This window comes from Nuphar pumila, chromosome 5 (genome assembly GCF_984573655.1).
Source record: "Nuphar pumila chromosome 5, dmNupPumi1.hap1.1, whole genome shotgun sequence".
Classification (NCBI taxonomy): Eukaryota; Viridiplantae; Streptophyta; class Magnoliopsida; order Nymphaeales; family Nymphaeaceae; genus Nuphar; species Nuphar pumila.
Window position 1 is genome coordinate 26,442,100 of NC_143253.1, and position 24,447 is coordinate 26,466,546.

At 38.6% G+C, this 24,447-nt stretch overlaps 1 protein-coding gene across 1 annotated transcript in view; it reads right to left on the reverse strand.

Moving 5' to 3' along the window:
* Nucleotides 1–1,109: 1,109 nt before the first annotated feature.
* Nucleotides 1,110–24,447, reverse strand: part of LOC149837196 (sugar transporter ERD6-like 7) — a 28,078-nt gene continuing 4,740 nt past the window's right edge. Inside the window, exons 6-16 of the mRNA XM_090007991.1 lie at nt 20,565–20,642; nt 11,369–11,444; nt 5,645–5,709; nt 5,456–5,548; nt 4,967–5,047; nt 4,762–4,846; nt 2,934–3,019; nt 2,818–2,871; nt 2,674–2,733; nt 2,326–2,440; nt 1,110–1,261 (exon numbers count right to left, since the gene is read on the reverse strand). Of these exons, the coding sequence (XP_089864117.1) occupies nt 1,110–1,261; nt 2,326–2,440; nt 2,674–2,733; nt 2,818–2,871; nt 2,934–3,019; nt 4,762–4,846; nt 4,967–5,047; nt 5,456–5,548; nt 5,645–5,709; nt 11,369–11,444; nt 20,565–20,642 (945 nt within the window). The remainder of the gene's footprint in view (nt 1,262–2,325; nt 2,441–2,673; nt 2,734–2,817; nt 2,872–2,933; nt 3,020–4,761; nt 4,847–4,966; nt 5,048–5,455; nt 5,549–5,644; nt 5,710–11,368; nt 11,445–20,564; nt 20,643–24,447) is intronic.

The window sequence follows — 24,447 nt, forward strand, 5'->3', positions numbered from 1 at the left end:
AGACCCAAGTTGAGACCTGATACCATACCCGAAAATCTAGTCTAAGTCAGTTTTCACTTGGGTCCAAACCAAACCCGACCCTTTGACACCCCTAGTTTTAGTGAGACGACTCCCAATAAATTGAGTCGTCTCATTGAGATTCTTGATTAGAAGACACCACCCCGTAATGGGATGACAGGCATGGCCTGTTTAAATGAACTCAGTATGGACTCTAAGAAGATCAGTTACATGAAGAACCTCCCTCATGTATATGCCTGTTTAAATAAAGAGCACCTCCTCCCTCTTTGCATCTTTAGCTGTAGACTTGGGTCATGCTGGACAAAACCGCAAAATATCGTGTATGCCTATGTGTGTGTGAGTCCTAGATTTGGGTGAGTGTGAATCTTTTTATAGACATCTTATCGTAGGTATTTTGAAGGACATAGATCAAACTTCGATTATCCATCATCACAGGCCAAACAAGATTTCCTTTTGGGTGATATGGCTTTTCCTTTGCTACCACAACCTCAGACCAAGAGCGATGACGGGATGGCCCTTTACTGGGAGAGGACAGGCCAGGGCCATTGAAAGTTCCCTGGAAGGTATGACAGAGGAGTCTGGGGAGGAAGTGAGGCATGTTAATGGCGATCATCCTGACCCAGGCGACCCTCCTTTACTGGGAGAGGACAGGCCAGGGCCATGCCTGTCCCCGTAGCGCAAGGAGGGTCGCCTGGGTCAGGATGATCGCCATTAACATGCCTCACTTCCTCCCCCGACTCCTCCGTCATACCTTCCAGGGAACTTTCAATAGATTAGCTGTTATCTTTGAACGTCACCATTAATCGTTCAGTGGTGTATTGCTACCATTTGCAAAATTAAGTCACCACTATCCAATCTTTGATCCTTAGCAAACAAACCATGCCTAACACATCTATGTTCTACACTTATTTCGAAATTGGTGAACAGGCGCAACTGCCTCACTCGTACCTACGGTTATTACACGCCCTGTTTGCTCAACTTTATTGGAATGAAATTTAGGAAGTAATAAGAGTGCAGATCCAATAAAACACATTACTTAAAAAACATTTCTGATGGCGAAATCCTTGTTATTCGGTGCGTGAGGTGAACCACTAGGGAGCATTATTAATGCCTGAGCGAAATAAGCCGAGTGAATCCATAGAGGCTTGAATTTCTTCAAGGGTTCGCCCTTTGGTTTCTGGCACCAATGCCATCACAAAAAAGATTGCAGCTCCACAGAATGCAGATAATATGTAGAATGTTCCTGCAAAGTTTGGAATGATAGAAATGAGCTTTCATTCATCTTGATCGCAAGTTGATACTAGCAGCAATCAACAATAGTAGTCCTACTAGTGGCCTTAGCTTGGGGTGCAAACTGATCTGATTTGGGCCAAATCAGAAATATGCAAACAGTAGATCCTATGAGGTAAGGTTGAAGATGGCTTTCAGATCAGACAAGGTTGTTGTTTTAATTTCTTATGAAGCTTGACTGGGAACAGTAAGGCTCTGTTTGGAGCCTTTGTTGGGACCGGTGATGATGACATCAGTTGATTTGGCAACAGCATCCGCCTGAGGACGTTATTAAAATCCACAAATTTATAACACCATCTCCCCTCCCAACACTTCCCTCCCAAAACAGTTACAATCAATGGAGACTTTTTGGGATTTGGTGAATCCCCCCATCACCTCTTCTTGATATCTTGACCTATTTCTGGTTCTCAAGTAGGGCTGGTAAACAAACCGAACATGTTCGGGTTCGGCTCATTTACTAGTGGATTGAGCTTGTGGCTCGGCTCGTGTTCGTGTTTAGCCGAGCTTGAGCTCAGCTCATCCCTGAATGAGACGACCAAGCATGAGCTGGCTCGAGTAAAAACATTTCATGTTATTTATACATAATATATATATATATTTATATATTATACTTGAAAATATATATAGTTTTTTATAAATTATACTTAATAGTTCATATTTTATGTATATATTTTTCTTTCATCTTTATTTTTTTTATAGTTTTTATGCGTTCTTCCTTTTATATATTATACAATATATATATATATATATATATATATATATATATATATATATATTATCTATATATATATATTATCTATACGAGCACTATCGAGCCGAGCCGAGTTGAACACCTTGTGCCTCGACTCGTTTAAGTTAAATGAGCTTATAGTGGCTCTGCTCGCCAACTATACGAACCAATCATGAACGAGTTCATGACGAGCTGATCGAGTCACTAGCTGCTCGGTTCGTTTACCAGCCCTATTCTCAAGTGCCTTTGCATTAGATGATCACATTCCTTTTTAATTTATTCTTTACCTGCTTCACTCCAGTCTTCCATAAAGCTGAAAGAATAGGTAGTCGCCCAAGAACCGAACCAGCTCACTAAAGTCACCAGGCTCCCTGCTAAGCCCTTTATGTTTATGGGAAATATCTGCAATGGAGGGATATAATATTAATTAGCTGTTACAATTTGTTATAGACCAACTGTCGTGCCTTCCTTTCTTTGTTTTATATTTTATGTGGCGTTGACAGCCACCCATCTTGGCATTTCTCCAGATGGGTGTGGTATTCATCTTGAGAAATGTTGAGATGGGTGGCCCTCGGAGGCGCGGCAGCGGCGCTGCATAAAAAATGCCCTCTATATAAAATCTCAAATTAACTCACCTCGGACATCATAACCCATGGTATTGTACCCATGCCTGATGAGTTGAAGGCAACATACATCTGTTTACAAGATCCAGGATGAATCAGCAAGCATATACATGGTTCTCATGTCTGCTCAAATAATGGCTAGCTGTGGGTCATTACCAACATGCCAGTTAAGTTCATGATTGGGATCGACTTCTTCAGCCAGTTATTTGCCTACATCACAACCACAAGCATGAATGTGAGCCTCTCTCTCTCTCTCTCTCCTTTATTGGTACCTTGAAGAGAAAAGATGTTCCAACCAGAAAGCTGCCAAAGCATGTTCCGGCAGCAGTAATCTGAAGCATAATCATGAAAACAAAATCTGCAGAGTGTACTTCCGAAAATGTTCAGGTTAAAAAAAAGGTGCAAGGTACAGTGCCAAACACGTATTGCTATCTTATAAGCAATAGGATTAGAACTCTAGACTTATTGCTAGCTTGCCAAACACGTCAACCATCTTCAATATTCGATAATATAAAATATGTGTAAAATATATTTATTATTAATAAACGAGTCTATATGAGTCGAGCTGAGACGAACATTGGTTGTTCATGCTCGAGATCATCAAGCCTATTTCACAAGTTCGAACAAGCACTTTAAGAGCCGAACATGAGCCCATCAACGAGCAGCTCATCTCTTTTCTTAGCCCTACTTCTCAGTTTCCCAACGCTACCTATTTCTTGCTTCTGTGATTTAGCTGCTATATTTTACCTAATTTGGCCTTGACGTTATGATCTCATATGCTTCCCACATGATAGTGAGCAAATACAAGAGGTGCATGAGGTAGCTAGTTTAATGATCATTTAAAGATTTTTGTTAGCAATATCTTTCCACTTTTTAAAATAAAATTTTGAAGTAAATGAAAAGAATATTTCTTGAAAAGCAATGTTTATAAAAAAAATTATAATATATATCTCAAAATCATATATTTAATTAATCTATTGTGACATTTTTCTTTCAACATTAATATTTAATTAAAACTATTTACATGAAAAATAACATGAAATTTGATGGTTGTACTTTTGTTTGCACACGTGGAAGTCTTAGCATAATTAGTTCAAAGATTTGGGGCATTTGAAGTGGTGATGTTTTTTTCTTTGAAACTTATAGTCTTTGCTGGTCTTTATCAATATTTTAAACTTTTAGTCAAAGTTTTTTTTTTACTTTTCTCCAAATTGTGATTCTAAGCTACTCTAAAGGGAACCCTTTTTTTTATTTTACAGTCAGCCATTCTGGCTTGGACACTTATTGCTGCAAAAGCTGGAAAAAGGAGTTGGGAAATCTTTTACCATTTCGTCTACATTGAAAAATATTATGAGGAAATATTTGGTTTGTTTTTCCCTCACAGGTGTCACTTTGCTGTAAAGATCGAGGAAACAAATGATCAGTTGTTTTTATTTTGTAATAAATTTTGATCAGTTATTTTTCTTTTGTAATAAATTTTTTCTCTTAATCCGAAAAAAGAAAATAACTTATTTTTCATGTGTCTCTCTAAAGCACAATTTTGGGCACTTTCGGTACTGGGAGGTGGGCATACTTTTGGGCCAGGGTGGGCACTGACCACCCTGGCCTAAACCCCCATGTTGGGGTTTTTCAGGTCAGGTTGGGCACCCTAGCCCCAACCTGCCTCCTCCCCTAGTCCAATGGTCTATATAATGTGAACCTTTTTTCTATTGGCTAGGCCAAGGGAAAAAACACTCATCACCGACTGCACATTGGCAGGCCTTCGGTTGATAAAACCCTTCACACACACACACACTGGGGAGTACATCCAGGGGTTTCAAACTTATGACGTCCCGTCAACTTAGTGATATTCACAAGCCTCCCTTACCAGATGAGTGGAGCCGTTGTGGGTTATGCATAAACTTGAAAGTCATGTGTGAGCTAACTCAAGGCATCTAATAATTCTCTGAGCCGCAAGTAGACTTGACACCTCTATGAATTCCCTATAGGTGACTTGGTTAAGCCGTGTAAACTCAAGATTTCAGTTCACGAGCAACCAGAGCAATACAACCATAGAAGGTCCTTTATATATTGGGCGATAATTGAACCACAATAACCAACCTGCGGATACAAAAATCTCTGTTGCATAGAACACAACTGCACTGGCTCCTCCAAATTGTAGGAACACCATCAGACCGACTCCTACCTAGTTACCAAAAAAATTCAAATATCAGCCGCTTTATAAATTTCACATAATTAACTATTTGACAGTGAGAAATGGGTCGTACAAAAAACCAAAAAGAAGAGAGAAAAAAGAAAAGCTCACAATGACTGAGTGAGCATATTTCCTTTGAAACAGATCCCTTATTTCGGGCTTAGGAAGGAGTGCCTGGCTTTCTGTATATTCCTGCACATTGACGGTGGCAATAAAGTAAGCAATTTAAACTCATGTTTAACTTATATTTACCTGTCATTGATTGAATAATAGATACACCAATAGACACAAGGAATGGACACCTGCCCAGGTCGCGGAGTGGCAGCCGGGCTATGGGAGAAGGTGCAGACCCCTTCATCCCAAGTTCGACCCCCACTGGGCGTACAAGTGCCTTTAACTGGTGGGTTCCATAAGAGCTTTTGGGTGTCTGTGACCCCACCTAGGGATTACCCGCTTCGAGAGGAACTCAGTCATCAAAAAAGAAAAAAAAGACGAAGGAATGGATGGGAGTCCCTTCCCAAAGAATTTTGAATCGAAATTCTAGTCCAGTTTCCGGTTCTAATGTTGAGAACGACTGTTCATAAAGTTAAGAATGTGAACCAGAATTTCTGCTGCTTCTTGAGAAATATCAGCTTCTTTCCCCCGATAACTCTGTAATGCTGTTTGGAACTCATTTTTATTGCCAATTTTTGCCTGCAACACAGTCATGTATGTAAGTCATTGCATGAAATTAAATGCATTAATATATATTGCGTGATATATATATGCACATATGGAATGGAAACTAACCAGCCATCTTGGAGACTCAGGAACAAAGAAGAGGCCTATGAATTGAACCAAGCATGGAATGATTCCTGTACATAGGAAAAAAAGATTCTTAAAATCTATCATAACTTGAATCTGTTCTGATCTTTGGCTTCTTTTTTTCTCTTCAGTCTGCTCAATTCTTTTAACAAACAGTATAATCACTTTCAAATCTCCCAATCCATGTTCCAATTAGCCAATGTTGTGGGACCATGAGTTCCTAATTACAATTGAATGCATCCAAAGCCATTGTTTTCATGCATCCTCAACATAATTGCTTCCCGTGACTTTTAGGTTTCTTCTTTATTTGAAAAAGTATGTACGGTTACTCTTCAAGCTCTTACTTTTGGGAGAACATTTATGAAGTGCTCTGCCTAACGGGAGCCACGTAGTGGCTGCCCCCTATTAAAAGAAAGGGCACCCCCCATTTAAGAGGAAGGCCCTAAGTGTACTGCCCCTTCTTAAAAGGGTCAAACACTTTATAAGTGTTGGGAACCACACCTCCTAACTTTTTTTATACCACAGCACGTGCACGTGACATTGATGGACCTGAGAGAGGATCATATTGCACACTTTTAGTGTGTTGTTGCACTTGACCACCAACCATCTTTGGGATATAGCCTGTCAGTTCGTGTGAATGTGTATGCATGCATGTGTGATTTCTAAGATAATCATACATATGGTCTAAGGAAACCAATTGTTGGTGCAAACTGATCAGCAGTCCTTTCAGTATCTCTACAAGACTGGACTTGTGTTGAGTAATGTGCTAACTTAGGTAGTTGAAAAGTGATGTTAATGAGTTAGTTGGCAAGCGACTAGTCTAAAATTATCTATGAGTATTTCAATGAACCTAAAATGTTGTGACTAGTCTAGAATTATCTCTGAGTATTTCAATGAACCTAAAATGTTGTGCCTAGTCTAGAATTATATCTGAGTATTTCAATGAACCTAGAATATTGTGACTAGTCTAGAATTATCTTTGCGTATTTCAATGAACCTAGAATGTTGTACTTAGCTATAAATTAGTTTGAGATAAATGAATCAAGAATGAATCTTGGCTCCAATCAATTCTTCTCATTTCTTGGCCGAACACCCAACAAAATTGGTATCAGAGCCCGATTCCACAGCCTTGTTCATCCCCTAAAACTAAAAAATTTGAGTAATTTTTCATCTACATAAGATGGTCAATCATACTAGTGATGGTCCTCCAATTCTTATATTCTCCGGTGAGCATTATGATCATTGGTTTGTAAAAATGAAAATAATTTTCAGATCACAAGACTTGTGGAAATATGTAGAGAATGACTATAAAGAACCGAAAGGTGAAGAAGGTCTCACCAATCAAGAGAAAAAAGCTCAAAATGAGAATAGAAAGAAGGATGCAAAAGCTCTTTCATATATCCAGCAAGGTGTGACTCTGGATATCTTAATTCTCAAGAATCATGGGAGCTAAAAAAGCCAATGAAGCATGGAAGATTCTACTAAAGAAGTTTCAAGGGAACATCAAGGTAAAGAATGTCACCCTTCAAACTCTTAGAAGAGAAATTGAAAATTTAAAGATGAGTGATGTTGAAAATATTCAAGATTACTACACAAAGATCATTAAAATTGTAAATAAAATGAAAACCTTTGGTGAAGAAATTAATGAAAGCAGAATTGTAGAGAAGATTCTTGTTAGTTTACCCCCCAAATTTGATCCAATGGTGTTCATAATTGAAGAGACAAAAGATATCTCCTTAATGAGTGTTCAAGAGTTGTTGGGATCCTTGAAGGCTCATGAGAGAAGGATGGCTAGACATGCTGAAAAATCTATTGAAAGTGCTTTTCAATCAAATCTGAATTTCAACCCCAAGACCAATGAAAGAGAGACCTCTACTTGCTATCAAAGAGGAAGAGACTCACAAAGAGGTGAAAGATATGGCCGTGGAAGAGGTAGAGGTAGAAATTCAAGAGGAAGAAGCAACTTTCAAAGAACCTCTAATGCAGAAAATTTGCAGCATTGCAGCCATTGTCGCAAGAGCAATCATCTTGAGAAAGATTGTTTGCACAAAGGCAAACCAAAGTGCTATTATTGCAAGAGACTTGGCCATTTGAAGAAAGATTGCAGGTTCAAGACCAACCAACAAGCACAATTTTCAGAAAAAAAAACAAGGAGAAGGAAGCTTGTTCTATACCTGTCACATGGCCAACAAAATCAAGAATGATGTGTGGTACCTTGATAGCAGATGTAGCAATCACATGACAAGAGATAAAACTAGTTTTGTGGACTTGGATGAATCTGTAAAACATAAGTGAAGATGAGAAATGAAGTCATAGCTCAAGCACAAGGATTGAGAACCATTGAAGTCCAATCCAAGCAAGGTACGAAGTTCATTTGTGATGTTTTATTTGTTCCTGATTTGGACCAAAATTTATTGAGTCTTGGACAGCTTCTTGAGCATAAATATGCACTTAACTTTGATGATTATGAGTTTTGTATCTATGTCAAAAAGGATGGTAGACAACTTGTAATGAAAATCAAAATGCAAATCAATCAAAGTTTTCCAATCAACTTCAAATATAGTGGAACTCAAGCATTGAAAGCACATGTCATTGAAGATTCATGGTTGTGGCACAAGAGGTATGTCCATTTGAATTTTCACAGCCTCAAAGTACTTCAACAAAATGAGATGACGTATGACTTACCAAGGATTGATGAGAAACATGAAGTGTGTGAAGGTTGTGCACTTGGAAAACAACACCGGCAACCATTTCCTAAAGGAGTTGCATGGAGAGCCAAGGAAATTTCGAGGATAGTGCACAAGGATGTTTGTGGACCTATGAGATCCACTTCCCATGAAGGTAACAAGTATTTCATCATTTTCATTATGATTTTTAAGAATGACTTAGGTTTATTTCATGAAAGAAAAAACTGAAGTGTTTTCAATTTTCAAGAAGTTCAAAAGCCTTGTTGAAAAGCAAAGTGGCCACTACATTAAGACGTTAAGAAGTGATTGTGTCAAGGAGTATACTTCAAACAAATTTCAAGAATTTTGTGAAGATGAAGGCATGGAAAGGCAGCTGACCGTTGGCTACACGCCACAACAAAACGGAGTTTTCGAAAGAAAGAATCAAACAGTGATGGAGATGGCAAAATCTATGTTGCATGATAAAGGTTTGCCAAAAGAATTTTGGGCCGAAGCTGTTTATACAACTGTATATTTGCTCAAGCGAAGTCTCACAAAGGTTGTGTGAAATCAAACTCCAATTAAAGCATGGAGTGGAAGGAAGCCTTTGGTGAAACACTTGAAAGTTTTTGAAAGCATTTGCTATGCTCAAATTCCAAAAGAAAAGAGGTACAAGCTTGATGAAGTAAGTGAAAAATGTATTTTTGTTGGTTACAGTTACAAGTCTAAAGCTTATAGATTGTTTAATTTGAAGACTAACAAAATCATTATTAGTCTAGATGTTTTATTTGATGAAAATGCTGCTTGGAATTGGGATGAGAAAAAGATTGAAAAGTAGGATGTTTGGCATCATGATGAACAAGAAAATTCAGCAAATAAAGAAGTGATGATCATTCAACTCCAACAACCAGCCCAACTTCATCTCCAAGTTCAAACTCAAGTTCCTCAAGCTCAACTTAAAAGAAAATGAGGAGTTTGAGTGATGTCTATGCAAGATGCAACTTTTGCATTCTTGAACCAGAAAATTTTGAAGAAGCATACAAAGAAAAGGATTGGAGAAAGGCAATGAAAGAGGAGATAAATGCAATTGAGAAGAACAAGACTTGGAAGCTAGTTGAGAAGCCTTAAGACAAGAAAATCATTGGTGTCAAGTGGATTTACAAAGTCAAGCTGAATCCTGATGACTCAATTCAAAAGAAGAAAGCAAGACTTGTTACTTAGGGTTATTCACAACAGCTCAGAATTGACTACAATGAAACTTTTGCACCGATTGCAAGATTTGACACAATTAGAGTCCTCATTGCCATGACAACCCAAAAAGGTTGGAATCTCTACCAACTTGATGTCAAATTTGAATTTTTGAATGGAGAATTGAAGGAGGAGGTGTATGTTCAACAACCTCAAGACTTTGTCAAAGAAGGAGAAGAAGGCAAAGTGTACAAGTTAAGAAAGGCATTGTATGGGTTGAAGCAAGCTCCAAGGGCTTGGTATAGTCAAATTGGTTCTTACTTCATGGAGCAAAGATTCAAGAAGAGCAAGAGTGAACCAACCTTGTTTGTGAAGACTCAAGGTAACTCAAACATTCTCATTGTTGCTTTATATGTTGATGATTTACTTTATACCGATAACAATGAGAAGTTGATTGCTGATTTTAAGAAAGACATGATGAAAAGATATGAAATGAATGACATGGGACTGTTACATCATTTTCTTGGCATGAAGATTTATCAATATGATGATGAAATATTTATTTGTCAAAAGAAATATGCTGAAAATATTCTTGTAAAGTTTGACATGGCTGATTGTAAGCCTATGTCTACACCACTTGTTGTAAGTGAAAAACGTGTTTAAAGAAGATGAAGAAAAGAAAGTTTATTCTACTTTGTATAGAAGTTTGGTAGAAAATTTGCTTTATCTTGAAGCTACAAAGCCGGATATTATGTTTGCTTCAAGCTTATTATCAAGGTTTATGCACAATCTTAGTCAAATGCATCTTGGAGCAACCAAGAGAGTGTTAAGATACATCAAAGGAACACTCAACTATGACATTAAATTTAGCAAAGGAGTTCTTATAAACTTGCATGGTTATTGTGATAGTGATTGGGGTAGATGTCATGATGATATAAAGTGCACCTCATGCTATTGTTTTTCACTTGGTTCAGGAGTGTTTTTTTGGGCATCAAATAAGCAACAAAGTGTGGCACAATCATCCGTTGAAGCTGAATATGTCTCAGCAAGTTTGGCAACATCTCAAGTCATTTGGCTTAGGAGAATTCTTGAAGACATTGGTGAGAAGCAAAAGCAAGTTACAGTGATGTTATGTGACAACAAATCAGCCATTGACATTGCCAAAAATCCATTTTTTCATAGTAGAACTTGCCATATTATCATCAAGCACCATTTCATTCGAGATGCAATTGAAGAAGGTGAAGTTTAGCTGAAATTTTGCAGGAGTGAAGATCAAGTTGTAGACATCTTTACCAAGGCACTTTCAAAAGACAAGTTCAACTATTTTTATGAGATGCTTGGAGTTCAAGAGCAACACATTAAGGGGGAAATATGTTGAGTAATGTGCTAACTTAGGTAGTTGGAAAGTGATGTTAATGAGTTATTTGACAAGTGACTAGTCTAGAATTATCTCTGAGTATTCCAATGAACTTAGAATATTGTGACTAGTCTAGAATTATCTCTGAGTATTCCAATGAACCTAGAATGTTGTGACTAGTCTAGAATTATCTTTGAGCATTCCAATGAACCTAGAATGTTGTGACTAGTCTAGAATTATCTCTGCGTATTTCAATGAACCTAGAATGTTGCACTCAGCTATAAATTAGTTTGAGAAGAATGAATCAAGAATGAATCTTGGCTCCAATCAATTCTTCTCATTTCTTGGCCGAACACCCAACAACTTGGGATACCTTGATGATCTTTATCTTTGAATATTTTTGAAAGAAGTACTCCAATTTTTTTAAAGGACTACCCATCATGGTTAGATGAAAGATTAATGAGAAAGAAATGAAAACATTGTTATGTACTAACTAACCAGTGAGCGCCAATACACGCCAATTAACTATTGTTCCCAATAAGTAGGCTACTGCAGACCCAAATGCCACCATTACCTGCAAGATAAGCACGATGTAGTAGGCAAACAATATTAGTGTAATGGCTGAGAATTTGAAATTAATTACTGGAGTCTTTTGTTGATGTGAGTGCTCTATGAGAGAAGTTAGCACCCCCAGCAACTCAGACTGCAGGTCAAATCTTTAATGGTACCTACACCAACAGAATACTGCAGCAGTACATCTCAACATAATTGGTAGCCATGTTTGAATTGAAAGAACTGCAAATATTCAATTTGCTAGCACAAACCAACCCAAGGTTGAGAGGAAGGGAAACCGAAACCGAAACAAGAAAAGAGACTTTCTAAAGTTAATGTAAGAGGGGAAACGTGATATATATATTTGTGGAGCAATGTGGATGAAGAATATTATAAGTTTATGTAAACTTTATTTTTTTACTAATATAACGATAAGTAATAAGGATTGATATTTGTTTATAAAAAATATGATTACGTTGGTTACAACTAAAATAAGTAATTAAAATTTTGAATAACACAAAAATCTCATCTTTTTATTGAAAAACATGCAACACCCAAATAAGAGAAATGTGTGTCCAATATAAAATAAGTAGGTTTCCCACGTGATGTGAAATTAGTTTCTCACTCCATTGGGAACTGGTCTTTAATGCATTTTTAGAAGTTTCTCACAAGTTTCGAAAATGCATGGTTTTCCGTTTCTGAAATGGTTTCTCAGGAAACGAGTTTCCTACATGTAAGTGGAGTTTCCCGTAACCTTGAACCAAATTATAATGTAGCTTAAATGTATGAAAGAAATCCAAGGAGAACACATATTTCAAAAGCAAACAACCAACCAAGCACAGAAGTCTGCTAAATCTGCAACAAAATTAAAGCTTTGAGATGTCTAAGGTGAAATGGGTCTCTTATCTGTTGATGCCACATATGGAAAACAATGATAAAACAAGGTTTCCAGTCATCTTTACAACTCAATGACTGGGTCTCAAAATATGAAAGGAATGTTGTGTAAGATGTTCAAGGAGAAAGTTTTGTCAGTCAATGATGGTAAGCATGATTTTCGGAAACACCTAAACAAACCGACTGGAAAAATGGGTTTGGTTGGTTAGCTATCATGCTTGACAAACCTTGGGCGCGGGTCATCAAGCAAAAATTGCATGCACGGATGGCCTTGGGAATGGAGAGAGGGATCCAAATGGGTTGGGGTTCCGGTATTTGGAAATGAAAATTGACTACAATTATTAATAAAAATCTATTTCATGTGGACAAATCAAACTATTTGCTGCAGTCAGGGCTGGGCTAGGACTGGGATGGGCTACAAAAATGGATAAAAATCTATTTCATATGGAATCAGGGCTGGGCTAGGACTGGGATTTAAAAAAAAAAAAAAAATTTAACTGATTCGGGAGGCAGGACTGGGCTACAGCCCAGTCCTGCCCCCCCCTAGCTACGCCTCTGCCGGAACCTGTTTGAGAGAATTCTAAGACACATCATTACTATAATTGTAATATCACCACGGATTTTGTAGTTCATTCACGACGCTTCCTACAGTGAAAAGTATAGTAATTGTGTGGCCAACTGACACGAATTGAAACGGAAAAAGATCAGGTGTAATCGCATTGTACATTTCAAACGTGGTGCTGCACTTGAGCACCCACATATAAAAAATGTGGAATGTGATTGCACCTGATGCAACCTCACTTGAAATCAAGCACCTTCTATGTGCTAGACAAAGTGATAAACCCTGAAAGCTGGGGGGTGTTTGTCGAGGATGTGCCAGTCACACAGTTGCTTCCCACTGAAAAATGAACGGGGACACCTTTCCAAAGATCCCTTTTCTTGGCTTTTGCTCTCGGTCGTCCGATCTATATATTCCCTAGTTGGAACACGGATCTCATCGTTTGAAATAAGATGGATTTCATCGTACATTCAATTCTAGCCATCCAGAACCATCTAGTTGTTGATTGGATGACTAAGATTGAATGTATGATGCAACCCATCCTATTTAGAATGATGGGATCGGTGTTCCCCTAATTGCCGTTCATCCAGAGCATGAACGACTCTGAAAAAAATTTGTGAGACCCATCTAGAGCATTAGCAACAAAACCAAGGTGGTTACATGCCGTTGATTGTGGATCTGCAAACTTCATAGGCCTTTCTATGATGTGATGTTGGTAAAACTAGAATGGATTTTGTCAAGCAATGACATATTCTTGAGCTTGACCTAAGCCAAGACGACAGGAAATCGGTTCAAAAGAATGGGATTATGACTTGTATTCACATTATATGGAGCGTTGCCGCAAGGTGGGTGTGAACACCCCAAATTTTTCAAAGTTTTGTAAAAATGACCCTTCTACCCCTAACCCCGTTTTCTGAGAAAATCAAGTCATTTCTTCAGATTCTCTGAATTAAAATTCATATTGATATATTCAAAATCAACTCCGGATCCGAATCCAGCACTTTAAATCCATATTTCCTCAAAATCCGGATCAAAACCCATTTCTGAAAAAATTTTCTCAAAATAATTTTTAAATTCTCAGAAAAATTCCCTTTTGTAAATATTTTTGCAAAAACACAAAAAATTAGTTTTAATCTTTATTTTCTCATAGATTTTAGGATTTTATTCTAAAAATACAAAAAAATTGAAAAGATAACGCAAAAAACCAAAAAATTGAGAAAATTATGAGAAAACCAAATGAGTGTAAAAATCGATTTTTTTTTTGCTAAAGACCTCGGAAGCCCCTTTTTCGTAAAAATTTGAAAACTGAAGGGGGTCTTTTGCAAAGTAGGTTTTAGGGTTTTTCCTTCGTAAAGAAAAAAAGGGAAAGATAGCCGCCCCCCTTCCGTTCGCCCTTCTCTTTCTCTCTCCTCCATGATCGATCACGAAACCCTCTTCTCGGATGGCTTCCTCTCTCCATCGCCCTCTATCTCCAAACCATCTTCATCCTCTGCCCTTGATCCTCAACGGATTTCCTCCCGAACCTCCTTTGTTCCTCCTTAAAAGGGGATTCAAGAAACCCTAAACAGCCATCGTTTTTCACCCCTCCGCAGCTTCTTCACGCTTCTCATTTTTCCTCCTTCCTCTTTCTTCTTACCCTCTTCTTCGCTTCACCCTCCTCATTGGCGTCAGCTGGAGGAAGTAGATCAATCATCCCAGCAATCAGAGTGCTTCCTCTACAAGAGTTGAACGGGCCCTCTTCTGCAAGCGGCTGCTATCGACCCCTCTCCACGGTGTTTCCTCTACAGGTAAGTGACCTCATCCCTCTAGTTCTCTTCTTTTCCAGGAAAACATTTCTTCCCCTTCATTTTCAACATCTGTCTGTTAAGATTTTTATTTCTTCTCTTTTATTACAAAGCAAAAGGGGGGAATCGACCTGCAATGTGTGTAGGGTCGATCCATCCTGTGCAAGATTAACAGGAATGATCTCATTCCAACATTCCTTTGTCGATTTTTTTTATTTTTATTTTTTTTATTTTTTATTTTATTTTTAACGATCATCATGTCATCCACGAGCATCGCATTCCATTGCATTTCCCCCTCTCAATCTTCCTCTTTGATTCAAGAGAACCATGCCTTTTCCCTGGATTGACTGCATAGATCGGATCCCCCATTAAGCCGGCTAACAAAGGGGCATCGTATGGTAACAACATACTTGATATCGATGCTTTTCTTTCAGAACTCCGGAGATCGGTTTCCATCTTCCTCCGTTGAATAGAAAAGCTGAAGAAGGGTCGACCTGCCTATTGCCATGGCTACTGTGTGTTTTCTACTCCAACATTTATTCCTGTTATTCATAAATCATATCCAGACCTTGCTGATTTCGTATTTATTTGAACCTCATCAAATTTTTTTAATCATCATCCCATATATCACAAAATGTTTTAACTCCCTGTTTTCGTTTTTTTTTTTTTTTCATTATACATTTTAATCTTCAATTTACACTTGATTTCTTGCTTTGATTCTCCTTCCAGTTGCATTGGGTTCATTCCAGTCATTATATTTCATTAGTTGAGATTGCAGTTTTGCCTCGTGGTATTAGATTATGCACAGCACTTAACGCCCCTTTTCAAATTGATTTTTGGTCTGTATTTAATTTTTACATTTTGATTTCCTGCTTCACATCATCCATCCTTTTCAAACCTATTTCAGACCAACATTGAATGCTTGAGCACCAATAAACAGAACTACAACCGCACCTCAGATCTGCATATTACCCTTTTAGAAGTTTCTCACAAGTTTCGAAAATGCATGGTTTTCCGTTTCTGAAATGGTTTCTCAGGAAACGAGTTTCCTACATGTAAGTGGAGTTTCCCGTAACCTTGAACCGAATTATAATGTAGCTTAAATGTATGAAAGAAATCCAAGGAGAACACATATTTCAAAAGCAAACAACCAACCAAGCACAGAAGCCTGCTAAATCTGCAACAAAATTAAAGCTTTGAGATGTCTAAGGTGAAATGGGTCTCTTATCTGTTGATGCCACATATGGAAAACAATGATAAAACAAGGTTTCCAGTCATCTTTACAACTCAATGACTGGGTCTCAAAATATGAAAGGAATGTTGTGTAAGATGTTCAAGGAGAAAGTTTTGTCAGTCAATGATGGTAAGCATGATTTTCGGAAACACCTAAACAAACCGACTGGAAAAATGGGTTTGGTTGGTTAGCTATCATGCTTGACAAACCTTGGGCGCGGGTCATCAAGCAAAAATTGCATGCACGGATGGCCTTGGGAATGGAGAGAGGGATCCAAATGGGTTGGGGTTCCGGTATTTGGAAATGAAAGGTTCACATGCTTCCCGACTTTATTGATTCAATTTACGTATCAATTGGAAACAGATCCTGTACCCATCTTTGGATCAGGATACTTGACAAATGGATGGATGATTAAAGACATGTATCCTGCCTTATATTGGGCAGCTAGGGGCAAAAAAGCAATGATTGCATTTTTTGGGACAAATCATGCGGTTGGATGATCCAAATAAGAGGCAATCCATCACCTCTTATTTTATTATTTTTGATGAATGGATGCATCTCATGAAAGACTTGCTCCCTTTCAAGCCCAACAATACAAATGATGGGATATGTTGGAAGCACACTTACAATGGTGTGTCCACCATCAAATCATGCTATCGGTCATTTGGTACACCACATCAGATGCCTGTAAACTCTTTGTAGGATGCATGTTTTCCTATTCGGAGATCCATCAACGCATGGTTGATACTTCACAAGCTACTATCAGACCAAGTGCTTAAAAAGAGGAGATTCCATATTACAACTTTACAAGTATGTGTCACCTATACCTCAATGGAGCACCCCCAACAACCCTACTGAATGTGTTAATTTACACTTTTCAGTCAAGAGGCCAAAAGATTACCTTTGCATGGCGATGCTTCGTTCTTGCACGGAGATGAACAACAACATCACAACATTGTCGTCAATGCAGCCTATAGGGAAATGCTAACTAAGTGTAGCTTCAAAGGTCCCGATTTCAATGTACAACTCTTATTGAACCATCGGTTCCCTTCTCTTCTTCCGAGAGACCTCTCACTCAATATTGTAATTACTCTTTTCTATGAATACATAATATATTTTTTGTCAGAAAAAAAAATGTTTCATGTTCATGGAATCCTTGAAGAAGGTAGCAAACAGCAGCACATGATGGTATCATGTAAAATTCAGAAGGTGAGACTTAAATCGGTAATCTGACTCTTAACTTAACTCTTGGTGCCAGGGTTGGAAACTAGCACTGACATACATGTCATCAAATTCTGGAAGCCAAGGGCTAGAAAGTTATTGACCATAACTCATCACTGAAAAGATTGACAGATCAGGAGATTCGACAAAACAAAATATTTTTTTGTTTTGTTTTTAAATCACCACTGTCCAACCCTGCAATCAATATTATGCGATGTGAAATTATGATATCAGCCCTTTTGGTGGGTCTCACTGCTTGCACAATGAATGGTGGTGGTGATGATTTCAAAACATAAAAATAATTGTGTTTTGAAAAATCACCTAATCTGTCCTCCAAAAGACAGGACCAGAAGTAGGATTGAGTGCAGTATGATCGTATGCTGCACCTGTGCACCCACTTGGGAGAGTGCGGATGACATTGCACACGGAAGGTGTGCCGCTACACCTGAATACCCTCCATCTCTGGGTACCCACAGCTGTGGGTCCAACAGTGAGATGAAGGGCAGTCAGGTTCAGCATTGTGATTGCATTTGATCTGTGATCTGTTCTTTCTTTGAGATACAACCTATCAGCTGTGGTGCCCAACAGCAGACGGTCGGTGTCGGTGATCTGCTGCAGCAGCATGCAAAAAGTGTGCAATAACAGACTTCAAAAAGCTACATTTAATTGATTGTCTCTATACAAAGAGATACAACTGGCAACCTCCCATCTCAAAATTATAAAAAGGGCTGATCACAAAATTATTTCTCTGCAAAGCCCCTTAGTTGTTGCTTCAGTTTTAATTTAATGGGTGCCATATTGTCCCCTCACCCAACCAACACAAGCAAGAAGCAAATCCAGTGGCTGCCCACCTATTAAAAAAAGGGGCACCCATTATTGAAAAGTGGGGCCGAGCCTACGACACAACTCTCCCCCCACCCGAACACTTGTAAAGTGTTCGCCTCCTAACACTGGACCATGCCCCCACACAAGCATGATCCCCCTGTACGCAAGGAGATGTGCCGGCACACGATGATTTTCTCTATCACACTCGGCCAATTCTCTATACTTTTGTGTGGGTAGAGTACTCGGCCACGAGTACTGGAGTGTTTTTTTTTTTTTTTTAATTTATAACCCGGAGAAACCACACCCAACCTCAAGACCTGGTCATGCTGACTCAGCTTGCCATACCTACAGTCATCATCGTGCCAGCATCCGGGGGCCTATGCTTGCGCAGAGGGGTGACGCCCATGAAAATCAAACCTTGACTGCCTGTTTAGCAGCCAAGGCCCCACCCCCTTGGGCCGAGTACTGGAGTCTGGATTTGCTCTCTCATGACTGCATTTGGGAACAAAAATGACACTCTTTTGAAGCTTACTACTATTGTGAAAGTTTCATTATTGTATCCATTTTTCTCTATACAAATTATGTCCTAGCTTTGTCCAAAAAAAAATTATGTTCTAGCTCATTAAAAAACAATAAATAAGAAGACGATGAAGAGAAAAAGGTTTTGTTTGACACTCGATTAATAGACTAAACGGTTTGGTTAATTGTGGTGACCAGCCAACCATCCTGCCAACTTAGTAACCCACAATGAGGAGAGTAGATCAGGACATTGGCCCAATCCAATCTTGTAAAAATTGATTTGGATAGCAATCAAATCGACACATTATCAATGGTGATACATGTAAACCCTGGAATCTACCAAACTTTGGTCGATTCGATTGAAATGGGTTGATTCTATCTCGGATCGATTCACTTAACTGTTCTTTATTTTTATGAAGTAAAATTAAATAAAAAACAATTATTGAAATGGTATGTTTGGATATGATTTTTCACAGCCTCATGACAACTAATAAAAAGTGGAATGAAGGTGGATTAGGTACAATGATATTACACACTAAAAGTGCGCCAGTGCACTTGAGCTTCATCTCTAGGATACTGCCTGGCAGTTGTGTGCCTCTACAGTAAGATGGAGGGCCATGTCACAAAGGGACAAGGACATGTGATGACATGAGGTTGACCTGCAAGTTTGATTTTTTTTTTTAAATAAGATACGAGGACATGGAATTTTTTAAATTTTAATCATTAAAAAAATCATTTTTATATTTTTATGTTAGAAATATATTTTTTATTAAAATAATACTTTAAACATTAAAAATATTAAAATATTACTGTACTTGTCAGCGTCAGTCAAGTCGTGTCAGGAGGGATTACTGAAATGGCATGTCCATGTAATATAATGGAAGGTGCTCACATTTAAGTTCGAGTTTCCAAATCCAAAGGCAAATCTCATGGGTTTCCCTGATTTCAAATCAGACTTGAAATCTCATGTTCGGTTGAATATGACATTTCAAGCTTTTAGGCAATTTCGTGGGAATGAACCCAAAGTCTCCTTGAGGGTTCTTTGATGTCTTGTCCAAGATTAAATGAAATGAACAAACATAACGAAATACAACATTGGTTCTGTTCGTCCCGTTCTTTTTATTTCAAGTCCAACAAATGCCCTTTGTTTGATGGGAAAAGAATAAAGAAGAAGAAAACACCTTAATCAAGAAAAAGAAACCCTAATCAATAAAATTAAACAAAAACCCCTAACCTAAGAAAACCCTCACATATGAACACCTAAAAATACCATAAAAATAAATTTGATTCAAACCAAAAAAAAAAAAAGAAGAAAGAAGAAAAGAGAAAGAAAGAAAATGGAACCTCCCGGACGGCCTCATCCCCGATGACCTCGCATAGCCTCACCGGCGGCCTCATCCCCAACGTCGGTGAGGAGAGAGAGAGAGAGAGTCTCGGGGGGGCCCTACCCCTGATTTTTTTTTAACATGTTTTCCAGTTGTTGTTGTTGTATGTTTTCCAGTTGTTTTTATAACAGGCAAAGGAGTGTTACAAAAATAATACCTTTTTAAGGATGCAGTGGACACCGTTCCGAGCATCCACCGCATCGAATGTTTGTTGAAATCACCGCCCCCCGCGTTCATTTCATCCTATTTCAAGCGGGGGACAGTGATTCGAACATAATGTGCAATGTGATTGTACTTGATTTGTAGGGACAAGGAATGACCCTAGGGCCAAATGTAAGTAGCATGTATTGAAACAAGCAGGTCATCACAATTTCAATGAAGGGTGACAAGTTAGGGTTCAATTCAATTTGGATCGATTTTTTTGCAAACCAATCCACTTAATTAATGAACCGATTTGACAACATTGGCCAAATTAAATCACAGGTTATTGGCATGTTAAGATCAGCATGGGATCAACGGCTGCTAATGGCGCTTCTGCTGATGATTCCATGTGGGCCGTGAGGATATATGGGTCGCACTTACTTGCACGATGAATGGCTGAGATGGAGGGGACTGTCAGAACCTTAGAACACCGAATACCCCATGATTTTGCAGATGACCTGGTCTCTCTTAGCAACAAGATCAGTAACTTGATTTTGTTTTATTAAAAAAATTCATTTACCTGATAAGCTGTCGCGAACGCTCCCCTCGAGTCCTTGGGTGCTATTTCTGCTATGTACACCGGAACCCAGGGCCGTAGCTAGAATTCATGTGAGGGGGGGGCAAACAGGGGTGTAGCAAAAAAAAATTTATTTGTGTGATAGTCGGGGGTTTGGGGGCAGCGCCCCCGAAAATTTTTTTTTAGATAAAATAAAAAATGACTACAATTATTAATAAAAATCTATTTCATGTGGACAAATCAAACTATTTGCTGCAGTCAGGGCTGGGCTAGGACTGGGATTTAAAAAAAAAAAAAAAATTTAACTGATTCGGGAGGCAGAACTGGGCTACAGCCCAGTCCTGCCCCCCCTAGCTACGCCCCTGCCGGAACCTGTTTGAGAGAATTCTAAGACACATCATTACTATAATTGTAATATCACCACGGATTTTGTAGTTCATTCACGACGCTTCCTACAGTGAAAAGTATAGTAATTGTGTGGCCAACTGACACGAATTGAAACGGAAAAAGATCAGGTGTAATCGCATTGTACATTTCAAACGTGGTGCTGCACTTGAGCACCCACATATAAAAAATGTGGAATGTGATTGCACCTGATGCAACCTCACTTGAAATCAAGCACCTTCTATGTGCTAGACAAAGTGATAAACCCTGAAAGCTGGGGGGTGTTTGTCGAGGATGTGCCAGTCACACAGTTGCTTCCCACTGAAAAATGAACGGGGACACCTTTCCAAAGATCCCTTTTCTTGGCTTTTGCTCTCGGTCGTCCGATCTATATATTCCCTAGTTGGAACACGGATCTCATCGTTTGAAATAAGATGGATTTCATCGTACATTCAATTCTAGCCATCCAGAACCATCTAGCTGTTGATTGGATGACTAAGATTGAATGTATGATGCAACCCATCCTATTTAGAATGATGGGATCGGTGTTCCCCTAATTGCCGTTCATCCAGAGCATGAACGACTCTGAAAAAAAATTGTGAGACCCATCTAGAGCATTAGCAACAAAACCAAGGTGGTTACATGCCGTTGATTGTGGATCTTCAAACTTCATAGGCCTTTCTATGATGTGATGTTGGTAAAACTAGAATGGATTTTGTCAAGCAATGACATATTCTTGAGCTTGACCTAAGCCAAGACGGCAGAAAATCGGTTCAAAAGAATGGGATTATGACTTGTATTCACATTATATGGAGCGTTGCCGCAAGGTGGGTGTGAACACCCCAAATTTTTCAAAGTTCCTCTTGCATTTCCCCCTCTCAATCTTCCTCTTTGATTCAAGAGAACCATGCCTTTTCCCTGGATTGACTGCATAGATCGGATCCCCCATTAAGCCGGCTAACAAAGGGGCATCGTATGGTAACAACATACTTGATATCGATGCTTTTCTTTCAGAACTCCGGAGATCGGTTTCCATCTTCCTCCGTTGAATAGCAAAGCTGAAGAAGGGTCGACCTGCCTATTGCCATGGCTACTGTGTGTTTTCTACTCCAACATTTATTCCTGTTATTCATAAATCATATCCAGACCTTGCTGATTTCGTATTTATTTGAACCTCATCAAATTTTTTTAATCATCATCCCATATATCACAAAATGTTTTAACTCCCTGTTTCCGTTTTTTTTTTTCATTATACATTTTAATCTTCAATTTACACTTGATTTCTTGCTTTGATTCTCCTTCCAGTTGCATTGGGTTCATTCCAGTCATTATATTTCATTAGTTGAGATTGCAGTTTTGCCTCGTGGTATTAGATTATGCACAACACTTAACGCCCCTTTTCAAATTGATTTTTGGTCTGTATTTAATTTTTACATTTTGATTTCCTGCTTCACATCATCCATCCTTTTCAAACCTATTTCAGACCAACATTGAATGCTTGAGCACCAATAAACAGAACTACAACCGCACCTCAGATCTGCTTATTACCCTTTTACAGTTGAAGCAGAGTGACGTTTGATATGATCCGATGTTAGGAATTTTGGTTGAGCTAGCATTTTATCTGTAGTTACATTGGACCCATCCCACTGGCTGTTCATTTCAGCTCCTTCATTTTAACGCATTATGCTTTCTTTCTTTTTTTTTTGGGGTATTGGTATACTAGTTCACGGCAGTTCCCCCGTCTTTCAGAATATAGCACTTGATGTTTTCACAATCTATTACTTGATATTTCACCATATGTCGTTATATGCAGCCCTTATAATTCTGTTTCCATTAAGTATATACATCATCCTTAGACAAATGCCCACCTATGGCTTTATCAGCCATTACAGCAACGTAGCAGCCTCCAGCCTCATCACCATCAGTGGCTAGACCATCTCCCTCATATAAAGTTATCGCAGTCAATTCCGTGAACAGTGGAATGTCCACAACATTAGCTATTGTAACATTGTTTTTTTTTTTGCTACTAGCAATGTCTTTTTCTGTTACATTTGCACGTTAATAGTGCATTTGCATAGCTACTGCAACGTTTGCGCACCTTTGTTGTTATACTCTGTCACTGCATATCAACGGCAACACCCCTTTGATATATTCATCACAATCCGTTGAGAATCCTAGCTTTCATGGACAGGAGTTTTACTATGCGCATAAACATTGCCACGCCAGGTAAGTTGTCATATGCTGCCAGGTCTGGGATGTTTTACAGTGAATATACCATTTAGCAGTTTGATTCATTAATTAATCATTACAGGTAAAGCAAGCCATTCCATATGAATCGTACCTTCACCCACTGAGGGGATCATATGTGGCGTGAGTGAGGAATTCTCAAGGTCGGTGGTAGACCCGCGTAAAACTCAACTCACAAAGGGAAGATTATATCACTGTGGCAATCAATACAGGACTTGGTGAAAAATTGTGCAATATTTGTTAACTGTGGAAGCAACCTTGGATCAGGATCAACTGTTCAAGGAGATCCCGCTGGTGCAAGGAGCAAACCTGGCAGCGGTTACAAATATGGCACAGACATTCGTGTAGAATATCCCCTGGGACCTTTTGAGATTGGAATATGCCTTCAGTGACCGCTTTCCGCAAAGGATGGACACTCTCATGATCCAAGAGCAGGGCAACATCAGACTTCGTTCTTCAAGAAAACTCCTCAAAGTTCTCATAATTGTGAGTCGAAATTCATTCCTATTTGGCTTAGCTCTTCGAGCAGGTTAATTATTTTTGTTTCCCCTGTTCAGCGTTTTAGTTGCTTCATTACTACTCTGTTTATCAGATTCACATATGATATTCTGGGCCTTGCAATTTCCTGTCAATTTTTTTTTATATTTCTGTAATTGGAGTTAGATTAGTTCTGGGTTCAAGATATACATACTGTCATTTCCCCATAGAACTTTTGATCCCATCTTGAATCTCGGTGATTTTTTTTTATTCCTAGGAAAGCCTATTTGAATAGCTATGGAGCCCTGGGTCACCTTCTAAATATATGTTGAAGCTAGTTTTCAGTTCTTTCCTCTAGATCGTTTTCTTAATTTGTTGCAGTATTTGGACTTTCGGTGCTCTGGTTTACTAATCTACTCTATTTTGTTCTCACAAGTGATTGCTATACCTGCCTCCCTGCTGTATGCAATTCATCATTTCAGGGAGGCCATAATGAGCTCTTGACAGTTTGATAAAATCTGATATTGTGAAGTGATAAAATTTCTTTCTTTCTTTTTAAGTATTATTCAATTTATTCATGCTTGTTCATTTAATGAGGGGCCGATTCTGTCGCCCATAATGAAACCCCACTTGAATAAAGTTACAAACCCAGAACTATCATTCATTATTCCTGAGTATTTATTGATCCAATACATAGTCATGGTCATGGACTGTATACATCACAAATCAATTATGCTAGATCTGTCATCGATAGGAATGTGTCTATTGTGGGGAAGAA